The 16,149-nt window shown below is 47.0% G+C and overlaps 7 protein-coding genes across 7 annotated transcripts; 4 read left to right on the top strand and 3 right to left on the bottom strand.

Moving 5' to 3' along the window:
• Window positions 1-649: 649 nt before the first annotated feature.
• On the bottom strand, window positions 650-2,911 carry EYB26_008527 (uncharacterized protein; the record flags this gene model as incomplete). Its single annotated transcript, XM_054267780.1, has 2 exons — window positions 650-797; window positions 852-2,911. 2 exons carry the CDS (start codon window positions 2,909-2,911, stop codon window positions 650-652), a joined length of 2,208 nt encoding a protein of 735 aa, XP_054123755.1.
• Window positions 2,912-4,606: 1,695 nt separating this feature from the next.
• EYB26_008526 (uncharacterized protein) lies at window positions 4,607-5,552 on the top strand (the record flags this gene model as incomplete). Its single annotated transcript, XM_054267779.1, has 2 exons — window positions 4,607-5,053; window positions 5,121-5,552. 2 exons carry the CDS (start codon window positions 4,607-4,609, stop codon window positions 5,550-5,552), a joined length of 879 nt encoding a protein of 292 aa, XP_054123754.1.
• Window positions 5,553-6,513: 961 nt separating this feature from the next.
• EYB26_008525 (uncharacterized protein) lies at window positions 6,514-7,505 on the top strand (the record flags this gene model as incomplete). The annotated part of the gene is made up of 2 exons (XM_054267778.1): window positions 6,514-6,845; window positions 6,923-7,505. The coding sequence occupies 2 exons, from the start codon at window positions 6,514-6,516 to the stop codon at window positions 7,503-7,505; spliced, it is 915 nt and encodes a 304-aa protein (XP_054123753.1).
• Window positions 7,506-8,378: 873 nt separating this feature from the next.
• On the bottom strand, window positions 8,379-8,892 carry EYB26_008524 (uncharacterized protein; the record flags this gene model as incomplete). The annotated part of the gene is made up of 2 exons (XM_054267777.1): window positions 8,379-8,459; window positions 8,587-8,892. 2 exons carry the CDS (start codon window positions 8,890-8,892, stop codon window positions 8,379-8,381), a joined length of 387 nt encoding a protein of 128 aa, XP_054123752.1.
• A 1,816-nt stretch (window positions 8,893-10,708) lies between these two features.
• Window positions 10,709-12,201, bottom strand: EYB26_008523 (uncharacterized protein; the record flags this gene model as incomplete). The annotated part of the gene is made up of 3 exons (XM_054267776.1): window positions 10,709-11,099; window positions 11,160-11,550; window positions 11,616-12,201. 3 exons carry the CDS (start codon window positions 12,199-12,201, stop codon window positions 10,709-10,711), a joined length of 1,368 nt encoding a protein of 455 aa, XP_054123751.1.
• Window positions 12,202-12,835: 634 nt separating this feature from the next.
• On the top strand, window positions 12,836-14,065 carry EYB26_008522 (uncharacterized protein; the record flags this gene model as incomplete). The annotated part of the gene is made up of 3 exons (XM_054267775.1): window positions 12,836-13,034; window positions 13,126-13,784; window positions 13,853-14,065. 3 exons carry the CDS (start codon window positions 12,836-12,838, stop codon window positions 14,063-14,065), a joined length of 1,071 nt encoding a protein of 356 aa, XP_054123750.1.
• A 391-nt stretch (window positions 14,066-14,456) lies between these two features.
• EYB26_008521 (uncharacterized protein) lies at window positions 14,457-16,141 on the top strand (the record flags this gene model as incomplete). The annotated part of the gene is made up of 2 exons (XM_054267774.1): window positions 14,457-14,853; window positions 14,919-16,141. 2 exons carry the CDS (start codon window positions 14,457-14,459, stop codon window positions 16,139-16,141), a joined length of 1,620 nt encoding a protein of 539 aa, XP_054123749.1.
• Window positions 16,142-16,149: the final 8 nt, after the last annotated feature.

The raw sequence follows: 16,149 nt of genomic DNA, 5'->3' as shown, positions 1-16,149 counted from the left end.
CGCCGAAGCCACACACTTTTCTTTTTTTCCTAGTTCTTAATTCTTAATTCTTAATTCGTATTTCTTTATTTGTTCCTTTTCTATCTCCTCGCAGTGCTTGGTACGTACTTGGTACTTGGTACTACTGAGTAAGTACTTGTACTTGGAGTGCCGAGGCTTCGGACATGATCACGAGCTATTTACATGGATGCTCCGTAGTAGATGCGGGGGGCGGTTATGACTCGACGACTCTGTAGTATGTACTACATAATAGGTAGGCTATTATGTAGCGTGTACCACGTTATCCTAGATAGGTTAGAATTGCACGTGTTTACGATAAGCGACTGGTTTGCACGAAGTAAGTAGTCCTACGGAGTATGTACCAGAGGATAATAATCTGATCGATCGTCCGAGATTATTTTCGTGCATTCGATACATCCTTGGCATACCAAACAAAAGCATCATTCGCAGAAGAGCATGGAGAAGTGAAGGGAAAAATCGGGATCACGATCCGACCCGGCAATTGAACAGAAGAGAAAAAAAAAAAAGGGTATCAATGAAAAGAACAGGACCGTGCCGTACAGAAGAAATTTAGCGAGAGTGCTCATAGTAAAAGTGTGTGTGTGTGTGTGTGTGTGTCCGTGTAAAAAACTATATACGCGAATGAAAATCATGCAGTCGGCCTTTTTCGCGCAAAAATGCTGCGCGTGCGAGACTTGCTGCGTGGCTTCTTCTCCGATGCCCCGGTGTCGCGCTCTCGTGATTGTCGAGAGCGCTTTGAGTCGTCCTCATCACTCATGTACTTGTCTTTGTAGATCCTATCGACCAGTTAGCTCGTGTCGACCCATCATCCTTGGGCGTTTGAAACGTACCAGCTATTTCCAACCATGCTCATCCCTTTGGCTTCCGCCAAGCGATAATAGTGAGCCGCCTTTTTCAGGTTCTTCTTACATCCAATGCCCTCGGCGTAGCAGAATCCTGCCTCCGCAAGAGCATCGGCATCGCCCCACTGCGAGGCAATCTCAAAGCATCGTAGTGCCAACACTTTATCCTGCTCAATACCCCAGCCATTCAAATGGCTAACCCCGAGCTCGTAAATGCCAAGAGCAAACTGCGCCCGCCGAGCTTTACGAGCAGCCGGATCCTTACCACCTGTGGGCGCCTCATCATCCTCGCCAATTTCTAGGCCGGCGGAATCAACGGCTTTTCGCAGCCATTGAACACCCTCCTTTTGATTGGCTCGCATGCCCCAGCCGTGTCTACAAGCCAAGGCATACAATAGCATGCCCGTCGGATGGTTTTGCTTTGCCGCAATCCGCAAATGATACGTTGACTCCTGCAGCGCCCCCTTTTCATGACATTCAATGCCCTTCTCGACGTGTTCTTCTGCCGTTTGCTCCATAACTGGTGATGTTGTAGCTGTGGTTTTTGCAGTGAGCGGCCGAATGGTGCTGTTCGACTCGGTTGATACCGACATCGTATCGTCTAATCGCTCGCTGTATGAACGTTGCAAAACAGGACGCTCCCCCGTCTCTCGAACAATTTCATGAGACTGGCGTACAGTGGCTGCGGGCACGGTATCCAGTGGGTCGACGCGTGTAGCCACATCTAATGCAGCCTCAGCCCCGGGTTTCGGTGTAGGCGCGTCGGACGCAATATTGACTGGCGGTTCTTTCGACCGTGCCTCTGGCGAGGGGGGGTACTCCGATGTAGGTGAACTCTGGAAAAGCGGTTCTTTCCATTCAAAGTGAGGCGTTTGTAATCCGGCAAACACTAAAGAATTTCTCGAGACCATCCGTCCTCGCGGAAGCGAATACTTGGCGTAGACATATGATGATACAGCCGATGACGGTGGTTCTTCGCCCACTACAGACATGGGCCCTGCCCCCAGCACAATTGGAGCTGGCTTGTTTTCTCTTCGAATTCCATTTGTCGGGCGCTGGTCGATAGCTGGCGTCGAGGCGTTGGAATTTGACTGGCTAGGTGTTTCGGAAGATATAACCGGTGACGGCGCTGGAAGACTCATACTCGTGCTAGAACGACTGAGCGGTCGAGAGAAGTTAAACGACGGACGCGGCAGATAATTGGAAGCTTCTGAGCTAACGGATGGCGACCGTGGATGCGACCGGACAAATGGAGACATGGGCGAATGCGGCATGGATATTCCGCTGCCTGTAGATAACTTTCGAGACTTTGACCAAGTCGAACCGCCGTTGGAACTGGTATAGTCGTCATCCGAGCTCTCTACCTGTCCGTTGTTATAATATAGGGACGGCGGAATAGGCGATGCGGGGGCTAGCGTAGCTGACGCTGCTGAGGGAGGCGGAATGGAATCGTAGGATGACTCGCGAGAGGTCGAGGGTGTGCGAATGTGAGGCATTGTATTTGTAGATAGCGTACTAGTTGAGCTGTTTTGTAACGACGGATCCTCCTCTGGAGATTCTGCTCTTAGCGAATGAAAGTATTCCCCCGCAAGGCCTTTGTTCGGGTCTGCGTCCGGAATCGGTGCCAGATCGGAGTCATCCTCTTCACTGTGTAGAATCGATAATCCACTAATCCGGGGATGCTGCGACTGGGGCCTGAATTTCGGTTCTTCCGCGAAAGCATGATGCGCATTGGGGTCTGGGCTTCGAGCTGCTCTGCGCGGAGCCTGGTCCGGACCAGAGCGAAAGTATCCAGGTCGAGGCTGCGACAGCGATCGTGCAACGCTTTGCGGAGGCAATCGACTCATCCGCCGGTCTCTTCGCATCGACTCATCGAGTTGTCTTGCCAGTGCCCGACTCTGCATCGCAAATGCGTCGAGCGGAGAGAGGTTGGGAGGGACTTCGCCATCGAAGTGTTCAACGCGCGGTGACGGCATGTGAGGAGTCGGATTCCCTCCGGCGGAGTCGGCGCCAGGATAAACATCGAGTAAATCGAGTCGAGAGGACATGTTGATTCTCGACGGCCCTAGCCGAGTGGAAATAACGGCGCAATGGTGGTGGTTGTTGTTGTTGTTGTTGTTGACAAACAGGAATGATGATGGCCACGTCCCGAGAAGGCGCCGACGAGGAGTCTCATTGGGGTTCGGGGTTTCGACGGTTGGAATAAAATTGTCGATGCACGTGAGGTCGAAATGTATGGTGGTTAGATTTTGAGGTGAGACATGTAGCTGTAGCAGGAGGCGACGGTTTCGACTTGTCGTTGGTCTAGCAAAGTGTGGGCGGATGGGGAAAGGAGTGACGGCCCAAGACAAGTGGAGATTTCAGGACTGATCGGACAGATTAGGTTGGCTAAAAAGGAGCGGACACCTGACAGTCAGGGACAGCAGGCTAGGATGGATAAGCCTCGATGCGGTACGTAGTAGTTTACGTCGTAGTACGTATGTTTATGGCAGCAGATAAGTAGTTTCAAAAAAAAAGAAAAAAAAAGAAAAAAAAAGAGAAAAGCTGTCGAGGCACAGATCGCAAGTAAGAGAGCACGATGTGTGTCGCACAAGGGGTTGTTGACGAAAGGATGAAGCCAACAGCCGCCTCCGGACAGAAAGAAAGAGGGACGGCTGGCCAGGACCAATGACAGCCCGAATGTGGCTCGCCAGGAACACTAGCTTGACGATTATTGCTTTCTCTTTGCTCGTGCCTGACGCTGGTGAGAGGATGGAGTAGTTGCGTTACGTGGTGCTACATAAGTTAACTACTGACCATGACCTTGTCTAGCTCTATCTCGGTATCCTTGCATCATACAGAGCACTCGTAGTTGTTGTTATCTGAGCTTCGAGGAGTAAGATTGAACTGGACCATTCAGGGGTAAAGCTAAAGACTAAAGCGTGGAAGCGCGGGAAATTGTCTGCCCGTCTTGGCATCTTGGCACGAACGCTGTCGATGTTGTATTGTTGTTCTTTTGTTCTGCTCTGCGCTCTACTACGCGCGTATTGTTGACATTCGAGCTAAGAATAGACTGTCCATCCTTTCTCGAAGCATCGTGGGTGTTCTGTGACGGCGCACGACGGACAGTCTGACATGACGATCGTCCACGACTAAACAGGCCCGGTGTGATATTCGGGCACCATTCCAGAAGAGGCTTGACGCGGTAATCCAACACGGATCCTGGGGGTTTGATTGGCTAATACCCCCGTCCTGTCTGAAAGATTCTGTCACGGTAATTAACCAGTCCGTCGACGCTTGACAGTGTGAGTGTGTCCTCACTGCTACCACGGCTCAGTCTAAGAACGCACCTGCATGATTAAGTTACCCCGGCCTCGACCCTGACTCTCACTACGTACTATACTACGTACTCTGTAGTACTATGGTACTTGAATATCTGGTACAGAGTCCATCTGACAACTGTTCCACACTGGTTGGCTATGTCTCAGCTAGTAAGTTAAGTTACCAGACCAGAGCTGTGTTTACATAGTAATAACTGTTTATGGAGTCTGCAATCTGGATTGCGCCCCGCACAATCAAGAGCTGGGGCTCCCCCGGAAGAGGTTAGCTCGCCCAACGCTGTCCCAAACAAGGTTGGCCGTTTAACCTTTTTTCCGTTTTCTTTTATATCAACGTGTTTCGCCTTTTTTTTTTTCGTCGTTTGACTATATTTCTCTCCATCTATGACCGCCATCTGACGAGAAACACATTGTGCGCAGTGCAAAATGGGTCGTCCATTCCTCACCCTCTTCGGCGCGGATCCCGCCCTGGACCCTCTCCACCCTTACGAAACCTCATGGCTTCTCTCGCCCGTCCTCCTGGGCCTCAGCCGCGCTGTAATCGCCGTCTACATCTTTTTCTGCATCATCTACACCTACGTCTATGACTCCACGCACAGCAACTCCGTGGCCATCGGGCAGTCGTTCAGTTTCTTCACCATCCTCAATTTCTGGGGTATGGGCTTCTACTTTTTGGTGTCCGCCGTGCATACGTTACTCTATGCGGCGACGGGCCGGTCTGTGATTTTGGATCGTTTGCCGCGCGTGTTCAGGGCACTGCATGCGCTGTTTTATACGTGTGTGGCGACGCTTCCGTTTTTGGTGGTGGTGATTTATTGGGGGGTGTTGTATAGTGGGTCGTGGTTTAAGGACTGGTTTGGTGCTTGGAGTAACGTCGGTTCTCCCTTCGCTTCTTGCTCAAATAGAATAAATAACATAATAATACTAACTGGCTGAACAGATCTCCGAGCACGGCCTAATCGGCATTTACTCTCTTCTAGAAGTCTGCCTGACAACCACGCCCCCCCACCCTCTTATCCATCTCGCATTCCTCATTCTTATCCTCTTGCTTTACCTCGCCCTTGCATACCTGACCCACTACACCCAGGGCTGGTATACATATTCCTTCCTTGACCCCGGCGACCATGGTCAACATAGCGGGAAAGTTGCCGCGTATTGTTTTATCATCTTGGCGGCTATTTTGGCTGTGTTCTTTGTGACGTGGGGGTTGATCTGGCTAAGACGGAGGTGGACGCACGGCGAGATCAAGAGGGCGAAAAAGGATTTGGTGCCGGTGTATGGAGATAATTCGCATCTTAGCCATGGAGACGAGGAGACGACGACGACGACGACGACGCAGCAGGTGAGGGTGAAGGGGCCGAATGAGTTTTGATCTATTGACTACGATGTATATGGACTGACTGTTTTTGTGGGTGCGATGTTATATACCCTTGGATTTTGACGGGAGGCAATTTTGATATTTAATGCGTTTTAATCTAGTTATATAGTTGTTCACTTAACATGCTTTCATCTTCACCTACTTCATAGTATGCTGCTTCCCCAACGAAAACAGCGGTATGAGAATACATACTGTAAACAATCATCGGGAAAAAAAGGAAGATAAAACGGGATACCTATGTCGCCAACCATGATCCACACCTGGAAATCAATAGTCTCGAGAGTGTTGTGATAGATCATAGTTAACGTATCGTAGTGCAGGAAATTGTACCCACGAATCACGCTTCCCCTATATCCTCCCCCCGGCTTCGGGCTCGGCTGCTCTTCGGCTCTCCGAAACAATGACATCTCCCGATAATAACCCGTAGGTAACTTACAACAAAACGCCAAATTATTTAACTATTAAATTATTCCGACAGGCCATCCCTGTCGACTGCATCAATCCCGCTTTGCAGATCTATGTTGTGAATGGAAATATCAATATCATACACCAGAACCTGACACGTCGGCTTGTCACCTGGAGATGTAACTACCTCCTTACTGGGGCAGTCGCCCAGCCTGTGTCTACCACATTTCACCTTCTCTGGTCATTTCTTCCCCAGGAGTGACTTTTATTTGCAATTAACTATTGTATGATTTAGCTTTTATGTGCACTTGTCGAAATGTCTCCGAGGCGCGCGCGTGCAGTAACGGTCCTAATCAAGCTATCCACTCAATTGTCCAGATGGTCCCACTGGTTAGTTACTAGCTTTCTCGATAAAGTGACTAGACCTATGTACGTAGTAGAATCTTGCCAGGAGGCTGGAGTATGCACTAGGTACCTACCTAGCCTTAATATGATTATGGCCGACCGTAGCAGATATAACCCCTCTTTTTAGTATTACAACACAAGCGCGATGGACGCCGATCTCTACCCTCATCGAGGCTTCATGCTCGACACAGGCCGCAAGTTTTTCCCCGTGGATGCCATTACCAAGCTCCTGACACTCCTGCACCGCTACAACTTCAACGTCTTCCACTGGCACATCTACGATGCGGAGAGCTTCCCGCTTCTCTGGCCGGCGGACCAAGAAGACGGCGACTGGACTTTGACGAATGCGAGTCGGAAATTTAGTCATACGCGCCATTTCTACTCACCGCAGGATATTCAAGATGTCGTCGCGTATGCCCAGCGGTTGGGGATTCGGGTTTATCCGGAAACGGATATGCCGGGGCATAGTGATATTTGGTACGTTTCGCATGGTTAACCATGCCATGTATCATTGCACCAGAACAAGTCGAACCAATCTCTAACGGCAACAAAAGGGGATTCTGGAAAAGGGACCTGGTAGTCGGAACCCCAGATCTGGAGAAGCCAAACGCCCAACTCGATATTAGGAATCGCATGACACTTGATTACATACGCGATCTGGTCTCTACTGTGGACCGATATTTTGATTCTCCAGATTTGCACCATTTTGGTGGCGATGAAGTTGCCATGATATGGCGAACAGAAGACGATAGAAAACTCCTCACCACGTTCTTCGACTGGCTCAGGACCGTCTGCTCTCCAAACAAGAGCCCCATTATATGGGACGATCTCATAACCGAGCCAGGAAACAGTCTTGACGACATTTCCACGGACTGGGTAATTCAAACCTGGCACGACGGTGTGACCCAAAAAGTGCTTGAAAAGGGCCATCGCGTCATTGTCTCGGAGTCTGATGCGTTTTATATTGGGAATGCAGACTACGACAAGATCACAGAGTTTGTGTTTCCGAGGCACCGGAATGTGCTGGGGTTTGAGGTTGTCTGGTTTACGTCGGAGGGAGATGATCCCTATGATCTCGAGCAGAGATGGATTGTAGAGCCGCTTAGAGCTGCGGCGGGCATAAGGAGGCCGCGCTGAGATAGGCCTGGCCTGTTTAGCCCGGCATTACGAGCGTGGTAGTAGATGTCTACTGCATCGTATCCAAGTTTGATATCCACCACATAGAAGTTACTAAGCAGGTTAACTAATATCAATGCTATGACTCGTTAGTTCCATATTTGCCCTTATCAACATCAAAAGCTGAGCTAGACACCATATACCACTAAAGAAATGGTTGCTATCTTGTCAAACATCGGACTAATCGTGCGAATCGCATTTCCTTTTCCGGATTAGTGTGAAGATTTGAACAGGCTAATGAGCTAATAAATTAGTGAGGAAGCTTTTTTGGGATTATTAAAGTGTAAGATCAGAGTCTACTGGCTCGTTGAGAAGGATTGATATTTCCCTCTAGCTTGTTGTACCTTAACATTCATCATATCTATTATCTGATAATCTATATGATTTTGTGAACCAACGAATTAATTTGTACCAGTCAATCTTTGGTATGTATGGCATCATTAAATCTCCGACCGGCCTCGGCCTCTAGCCTCATGCAAGGGATTGAGCCGACTGGCATATCATGGAGCTTGGTTACTCAGGCTAACTAACTACTTATAGCAAGGATAAAGCCCTAATTCAATATCTTCTATAAAGCGATAATACCATGAGGATTGTACACGGGAGCCCTCCACAAAGATGAATTAATTAATGATTGTATGAATAACGTTGTATATATTATGATTAACATCATGAATTGACGATTGTGCCTCTGCTCCTCAAATCAGTTCCTCACATCATTCCGATTCCAGTAATCAACAAGAATTATACGCATGGCCTGTGTATCTTTACTTAGAAAAACGATATCCCGCCCTCTCCTTTGCAAACAACAACCACATTCCCTCGTACAATGCATCAGCACCACACCAGGCCTTCTGAAGGAGCCTCTGTCCCGGTAACAACATCCACAATCGTATGCGCAACAGCCACCCAGTGCTTTACATGCGCGTTGAGTTTCCTCCTTAGTAAATGACAAGATTCCATTACGAAAGAGATCTAGCTGTCGAACATAACAACCCTTTGGTCGGCGAAGCAAGTACTGATAATAGTCATGAGTGTTTACCCACCAGACTTTATTGTACCCCGACAGTCGTTTTTGAGCCCCCTCAATAGTTTCCTCTTCATCTTTCGTCAGGTTTCCGGTGACTTTTTTACGTTTCTCGAGACTGTGGACGATGTCGGCATCGGCAACTTCGGCTTGCATTAGAGCCATGGCTTGGAACTCCAACTTGAGAATTTCGTCAATCCACAATGTTTGAAACCATCTGAAACGGTAAAAGAATTCGACAATCTTGACCGCGTTCTGTGTATGGTAAGCCTTCTTAGCGTGACCGCGATCAATCAAAGCTTGTTCGATTCGAGAGAACATCTTGATAATCAAGGAAGAATTTGATTATACAATGAATAGAAAAGAGGAAAGGAAAAATGTAAAGTAAAAAGCAGGAGGTGGTGACTATATACCTCCTGCCTTGCACAGGCAGCCGCTCCTTTCATAGGCGGCCGCTTCCACAACGTACATACAGAGCCTAACCCAATCATGAAGAACTGAAATACCATGGTTCGAAGGAGCCCAACAACTGGTGAATACCTCAGTCAACCTGTGATTGTTAATTGCTGCTAGCAGAGCAAGGCCGGTGCGGCTTTTCACACCCTTCTCCGGATGAACCGTAGGTGGTTGTAACTGTAGCGATCTGTATATAATCAAAGAATTCAATACATGAAACGATCTCCATCGTCATCTCCTCTATGAGAGTATTGGGTAGGAAGGACTTCCGCAACAACATTCCTATTCAACCACGAGAGTCAGTCTTGACCATATCTATTTTCCAAATCCCAGAACTAAGATGGTGTTTTGCGATAACTTACTGCTGCCGCCTCTGTCTTGCATAAAACACCAAATCAATCAGTTTCGACAATCTACAGGTGATGTAAATCGCAATAATAAGAAGAATACAGTCGACAGCCCACATCAGTTTACAACATTGACGAAAAGAGATGAATCTTCAAACCATCTTCTCCGGAGGAAGTATGAAGTGTGATAACAATGAAAAACCCAACAGTGGTGCTGGGATTATCAAGAGGTTACTATCGTTCAGGAGAGTGGCCTGTCACCATAATTTTACTTTACCCATACCAAGATAATACCTCATTTTAGAGTTTCATTTTGCGATAGATAGATTCAAGGTCCTACCTTTTTCTACATGTCAATGTAGATAGCTTGAGAGAGAGAGAAATAGATAAACGATCATGTATCATACTTATCTTTGTATCAAGCATATTTTGTACTAAGATGGTAAGACATATCTACACATAGTCCCCATATTCTCTATAGAGCATATTAAGAAAACCACCTTCTTATATCTGCTGATTTACACTAAGGTGGGATAACCTTTGTCTGATATTACAACAGTTATACCCCATCCAGCTCCCTTTATACTAGAATAAATAAATAAAAGAATTGAATAACAAAGTTGATAATTATCTGTAACAAGTTATATAAAGAGAATACCATAATCATCCATTCAGATGGTTAATACTCACTGAGATATTGCTATTAGTGAGCCTTGAATCTATCTCCTAGGGTGTTCTAGTTGGGGTCCTCTGCCATCTGCTCAATTGGTATATTTCGCCTTGGCATATATAGTTTATGCAGGAGGAAAATGATATTGTTTAGATTTAAGGGTGACGAAGTAAGTTACTATAGCGACTATTGTTGTGACAATGGCAAGGTCCTGGCGACTATAACTACCGTTTATACCCCAGATTGCTTGTAAAGACTATAGCCGGGTCAGTGTATAGGAAAGAAAATCAAAGAAAAAAAAAGGATAGGGTGAAGATTTGAATTAGGGTTAAGTTAGGCTATTGCTTTGAAGTTGAGAGATAAGATGCGGGCGGGGTATGTTGATTATCCTCTACCTTGGTATGTGATGGATCACTACGTCCAGATAGGATGGTTTGATGTGTTGGTGGTTAATTAAAAGATGCCAAAGGGGCAATCTGGCAGGTAAAACAAGCCACAGGAAAGTTGAAGGGTTTGCTCTGGAATCTAGAGTTGTTCTATGGCTTTTGATCCAGTCTTGAGAATAGACATGAATTTGTCCAATGTCTACGGTTGTGGTGTGGAGTCTACGAAATGATGCGCGGTATCATAGGAAGCTAAATGGTGTTTCAATTCTTGAGACTATCTAGATTTCATTTATATTGGGAAGATCTTTCAAAGCCTGTTCCAGTATATCCACACCTTCCAGCATTGTCGCTTCATCGATGACAAGTGATGGACAAACTCGAAGTCTCCTGCCTGCTGCATTCGCCAAAAGGCCCCTTTTCAGACATAGGTCCACTAGTCGTTTGCCAGTTACTCGGCCTTGTGGATGCGTTTCGTGAATGTATATGCTCCGGAAAAGACCTTTGCCAGTAACGGTATCAAAGTAGGGTGAATTGATTTCACAAAGTCTCTTTTCGAAGACTGTGCCAAGTGTACGAGCTCGAGAAAGGAGTTGCTCGTCGAGAATGACGTTTAGGGCAGCTAGGGCGACAGCGCAAGCTAGCGGATTTCCCGAGAACGTAGAGCCGTACCTTCAAGCATGAAATTATTAACCTTGATTTTGGGGTAAGGATACTGGAATTGGAACTTACTGCCCTGGTTCAATGGCCCCCATGGCATTAGTGGTTCCCAAGACGGCCGAAATGGGGTACATGCCCCCAGAAATAGACTTTCCAAGGATCACCATATCAGGCTTGATATTGGCAGATTCGTATGAGAACAAATATCCGGTTCGACCCAGTCCCGCCTGTATTTCGTCGGCAATGAAGAGAATGTTGTGCTTTGAACAGAGCTCGCGTACTGCTTTCAGGTACTCGTCCGTTGGGGCAAGACAGCCGGCATGTCCCTGGACACATTCAACTAGGAACGCGGCAATGCGTGAGCCGCACTTGGTGAATGCCTCCTCGAGATCTTCAATCACGCCGAAACGAATTGCGTTACCGGCACAGTAGGGACCTACATTTGGCATCCAGGGTCCGCAATCTGAAGAATCCCGTTAGTGTTGATCCTGTGTTTAAGGGCGTATCGTAAACTCAGCGCATATATACTTTTTCTATAATACTCATCCGTAGATCCAGATAAAAGGCTTAGAGAACGACCGTGGTAGTTTGACTCTGCAGTCAACACAATAGCCTGGTCTTCTGGAATTCCTTTTCTTTTATAGCCCCATGCGCGTGCAAACTTAATAGCCATATCAACCGCCTCTGCACCACCATTCAACATAGCAACTTTATCAAACCCAGTCACCTCGCAGATCTTCTTGCAAAACATGGCATACTGTGCCACGTGAACACTTCTCGATGGTATGGCTAGTTGTTGACATTGTTCCATCATTGCTTGCACAATCTTGGGGTGACAATGCCCCTGGTTACATGCAGAGAAGCCGCCATTGAAATCAATGTATTTCTTTCCCTCAAGATCCCATAGAAATGCTCCCTGGCCTTTTGTCATGATGACTTTGTGACTGGGCATGCCTTCGACACTGTATAACGAGTCGTAGTGTAGGTAGTCAGCAGTAGAGTACTGCGACTTTTCCTCCTGTTCCTCTGGATCATCCATAGCCGCTGAGACTAGCAATGATGGGGGCCCCTCAGAAGGTACGATTTCGACTGAAGAGATTGTTGTCGAAGCCATGCTGAGACGCGTATTCGGTATCTGGGCAATTCGTGCAAGTAGTGAAATGTGCAAGAGTACAGTGGAAAAAATAGGATAGCCTTCTTTATATCGCTTTGGAGCTAATGGCGAAACATGAAAACTATAGACCCCTGCTACTTCCTTGAATGCAGCCGTCTAAATAATCACGCCCACCACCAGGGACAACCCATGGCATCCTATACCTCTACTACGACCTATACCTTCTATTCATACTGACGGACTAGATGATCTAACGCAGAATAGTTACACGATTCGCAATCTTAGGAGTTCGCATACATCTATTATCTCAATTCTCACACTGTTGTTGGCTGTCACACATCGGAAGCCAGTCCGAACCCGAGAAGCCGAGATTGCGGAAAAATTGCCCTTTTCGGCAATTTTCAGTCAACTCTCCAAAAGCAGACATGCGTATCGCGATAGTTAGCTAAAAATTCCAGCTAAAATGCCTGAACACCAAGATAAGGTCTTGAGCCCCGCAGCGCATGTATCCTATCTTAATGTCTCGCAGATATACTAACTCTAGGATACATCTATGCTGTGATTATTTCCTGAGACAAGAAAACTTTACTGACTGAACTTGAGCAAAAGTAGCATATACAGTATGCCTGGTACAATGGGCTCAATGGCAAAGTCAAACATCTTGGTGGTGGGATTTGGGGGTATAGGCACAATAACTGCATATAACCTGGAAGCAGGTGGTCTTGCGACAGTGACGGGTGTGCTGCGATCGAATTATGATATGGTAAAGGAACGGGGCTTCAAGATTTGGTCGTGCGATCATGGCGATATCCCATCTTGGAGGCCTTCTACGAGTAAGCATTTTCCTAATTTGTTCCTAAGGAAGGAAGGAAATCTCAGGGGAAGAAATTGAAAAAAAAAACAAAAGCTAATTGATGGTTAAAGTATCCAAAAATGTACCAAATGTCGAGGCAGAGTCGCTCACTCCATTTGACTACGTTGTTGTCTGCACCAAGAATATCCCCGATATTCCTCCCACCGTGGCCGATATCATCGCCCCCGCAATCACCGCAGGCCATACGGCAATTGTACTCGTCCAAAACGGAATCAATATCGAAAAGCCGATTATTGCTGCATTTCCATCTAATGTTGCTATATCCGGGATCTCTCGCATGAGCTCTGCCGAGCTTGCGCCTGGCCAAATATTTCACCAGGACCACGATATCCTGATCATTGGTGCATTCCGAAATCCGAATCTAGAACTCAAGACGGAACTGAAAGCTGCAAAACACTTTGCTGATTTGTACAATGCAGGTGGCAAAGCAACCGGGCAATACGATGAAGATGTGACATTCATGAGATGGCGGAAACTGGTTTATAATGCTTCTTTTAATTCTCTATGTGCAATCACTGGGATGGACACAACAAAGCTTCGTCTTTCGGGGTCCGCGGTTCATGAGCTTTTGCTTCCGGTCATGCTGGAGATTAAGAATATTGCGAGGGCTGCTGGTGTCAAGCTGGCTCCAGACCAAGAGGAGGTATCCTTGGCTGGGGATGCTATCGACGCCTATTTCCGGCCGAGTATGCAGCAGGATATCGAGAAGGTAATCAATCGCAAACCATCCCACTGTCTTGAGAAATTGAGGATATTTTCTAATGTCACTTATTTCAGGGCAATTATATGGAAATGGAAATCATAGTTGGCGAATCTGTCAGAGAAGCTCAACGTCTCGGTGTCCCCGCGCCAACCCTAACGTTTATCTACTCTCTACTGAAGGTTTTGCAGTTCAAGACCAAAGCCAAGAAAAATCTCGTTACACTCCCACCTATGAAAGATTATGGAGCCGGTGATATATTGGCTGCGTTTAAGAAAGGTCAATCTTGATCTTGACTTGAGGATGTTGAAGTTTGCCTACCGGTATCTACCGGTACCGAATGTGGGATGCCGATCACTGATAAGAGGGCCAGCTCTAAGTACATGCTGATAGAAATACGTAGACTATGACACTAACTTAAAATCTACCGTATGAATCGGGAAACCCAAAAAGAACGCAAATTGAACGATCCTATTGGGCTTTGTAGGCTTATCATTAAGGTACTAATTACCTAGCTTCTCAACAGATAAGACAAATTGGCAGAGGACCCCTCAATGGCTGGGAAGCTCCTCTGGGCAGAGGCTAGCTCATCGTCATCTAATAGAAGAACCCAAGAAAAACAAAAGGATATAACGTTGAATGATTAACCACAATTCGAGGCCTTCGGTATTTCCTAGACAGATGCGTTCCGAGAAACGATCACGACGAGGCTGCAAACAGTGTCGTGCAGGCCACCACAAATGCGACGAAACATCACCTTCATGTCGTCGGTGCCAAAATCGCGGATTCGTGTGCGACTATGGGTCGATTCCTATCAAATGGTGCAATGTTCGCACAGTTCAGTCCAGTCGTCGACAGCATGTCTCACGGGCCGTGTCAACGGAACAACAGTCTTGTTCCGCTTCGCTTACAGCGCATCTTTCCAATGCCAGGGATGACGATCAATTTGCTAATCATGCCTACAATGACATATCTCCTGCTTCACTGTTACCAGAGAGCCCAGCTGCTTTGCCGGAAAAACGAAGAGGGTCGGTCTGTTTATTTGAACGGCCAGAAGAAGTAGCACTGTATACATACTGTAAGATCCTTGTATCTAAAGGTTCGTATTCTATGTCCATTCACTCAATGGAAAATTTATGTCAGATGTGAACCGAGTCGCCGGTGAGCTTCAGGGTCATGATGGATTTCATAATCCATATCGAAAATTATCCGTTCTCAGTCTCAGTTTTCCAGTATTATTGCGATCGATCCTGTCCTGCGCTGCGGAACACATGCGAAGCCTCGATCTTTGTCCAGCACCGCTGGCTGTAGAACTTCACGATCAAGCAATTCGCGCAATTCGTTTGGAGCTAGCTACGTGGAATTCTCATAGAACGACACCGACGTCGAATAGCGGTCTCCCCATCTCTGTTGGTATGACGGCGGATGAATCGCTTTTGGCTGCAGTTTTGTTGCAACCAGGTGCCATTGCTTTCAGTGGGAGTGCTCCCATCTCAGTGCACACGCATTTGGAGATTGGATTCCATATGTTGACTGATCTGGGATACCTAAGGAGTTCCGAAACCTTGAAGTCTGCTATCCCGAAATTCCTCCTGCAACGGTTTGCAATTGTCGATCTCGGAATCTGCGTATGGCATCGACGGAGACCGCGAATCCCGGTGAACACATGGCTTGTTGGATCTGCTAATATCACTACCAAGGATGACGCAATCCACGATACCTTTGACGATATTCAGCCTTCATTTCGTGAGATGGCGGGCTGTCCTTATAATGTTTATACCTTCCTCAACCGTGTCATGCACCTCGCTGCTGACATGTCTTGCTCACCAAGTCCGCAGTCGCAGCGAGTCATCTACCAGGAGGCAATAACACTAGAAACAGAAATCCGCACATACGAACTCAGAATTAGCAGTCCCAATCAAAACAGAAGTCCCCAAAGTGTACCCATGGATGCAGTTCGTCGTGCCTTCACCCATGCCGCCTTAATTTTACTTCTCCGGCGGGTCTTTCTTGAGCCATCATCATCTCCCAGGGTTCAAAACAGTGTTGAAATAATTTTCACTCTTATGGATAATATTCCAGTCACGCAAAAACGCACATCCACCAGGGCAGAAGATGTCTATTCTGGGATCGACTCCGCTGCTGGTCTTCCATTCTATCTAGCGGCACGTGAAGCACTCACTCTTGAAATGCAGCAAATTATTAGGGAGAAACATGAGAAATGGAGGGAGGTATATCCAAACCCAGCTAGAATTCAGCTAATGGAGGTGGCCGAGAGGCTCTGGTTGCAACGAGTAAAAGACCCTTCCTTTAGTGAAAAGGCCTGCGAGGAGATAGAGACTTCGTGCGATGCATACATCTTTTAAGAACTTGT

Source organism: Talaromyces marneffei, chromosome 6 (assembly GCF_009556855.1).
Source record: "Talaromyces marneffei chromosome 6, complete sequence".
NCBI classification, from domain to species: Eukaryota; Fungi; Ascomycota; class Eurotiomycetes; order Eurotiales; family Trichocomaceae; genus Talaromyces; species Talaromyces marneffei.
Note: the sequence above shows the minus strand (reverse complement) of the source record. Positions and strands in the feature narration are given on the sequence as shown.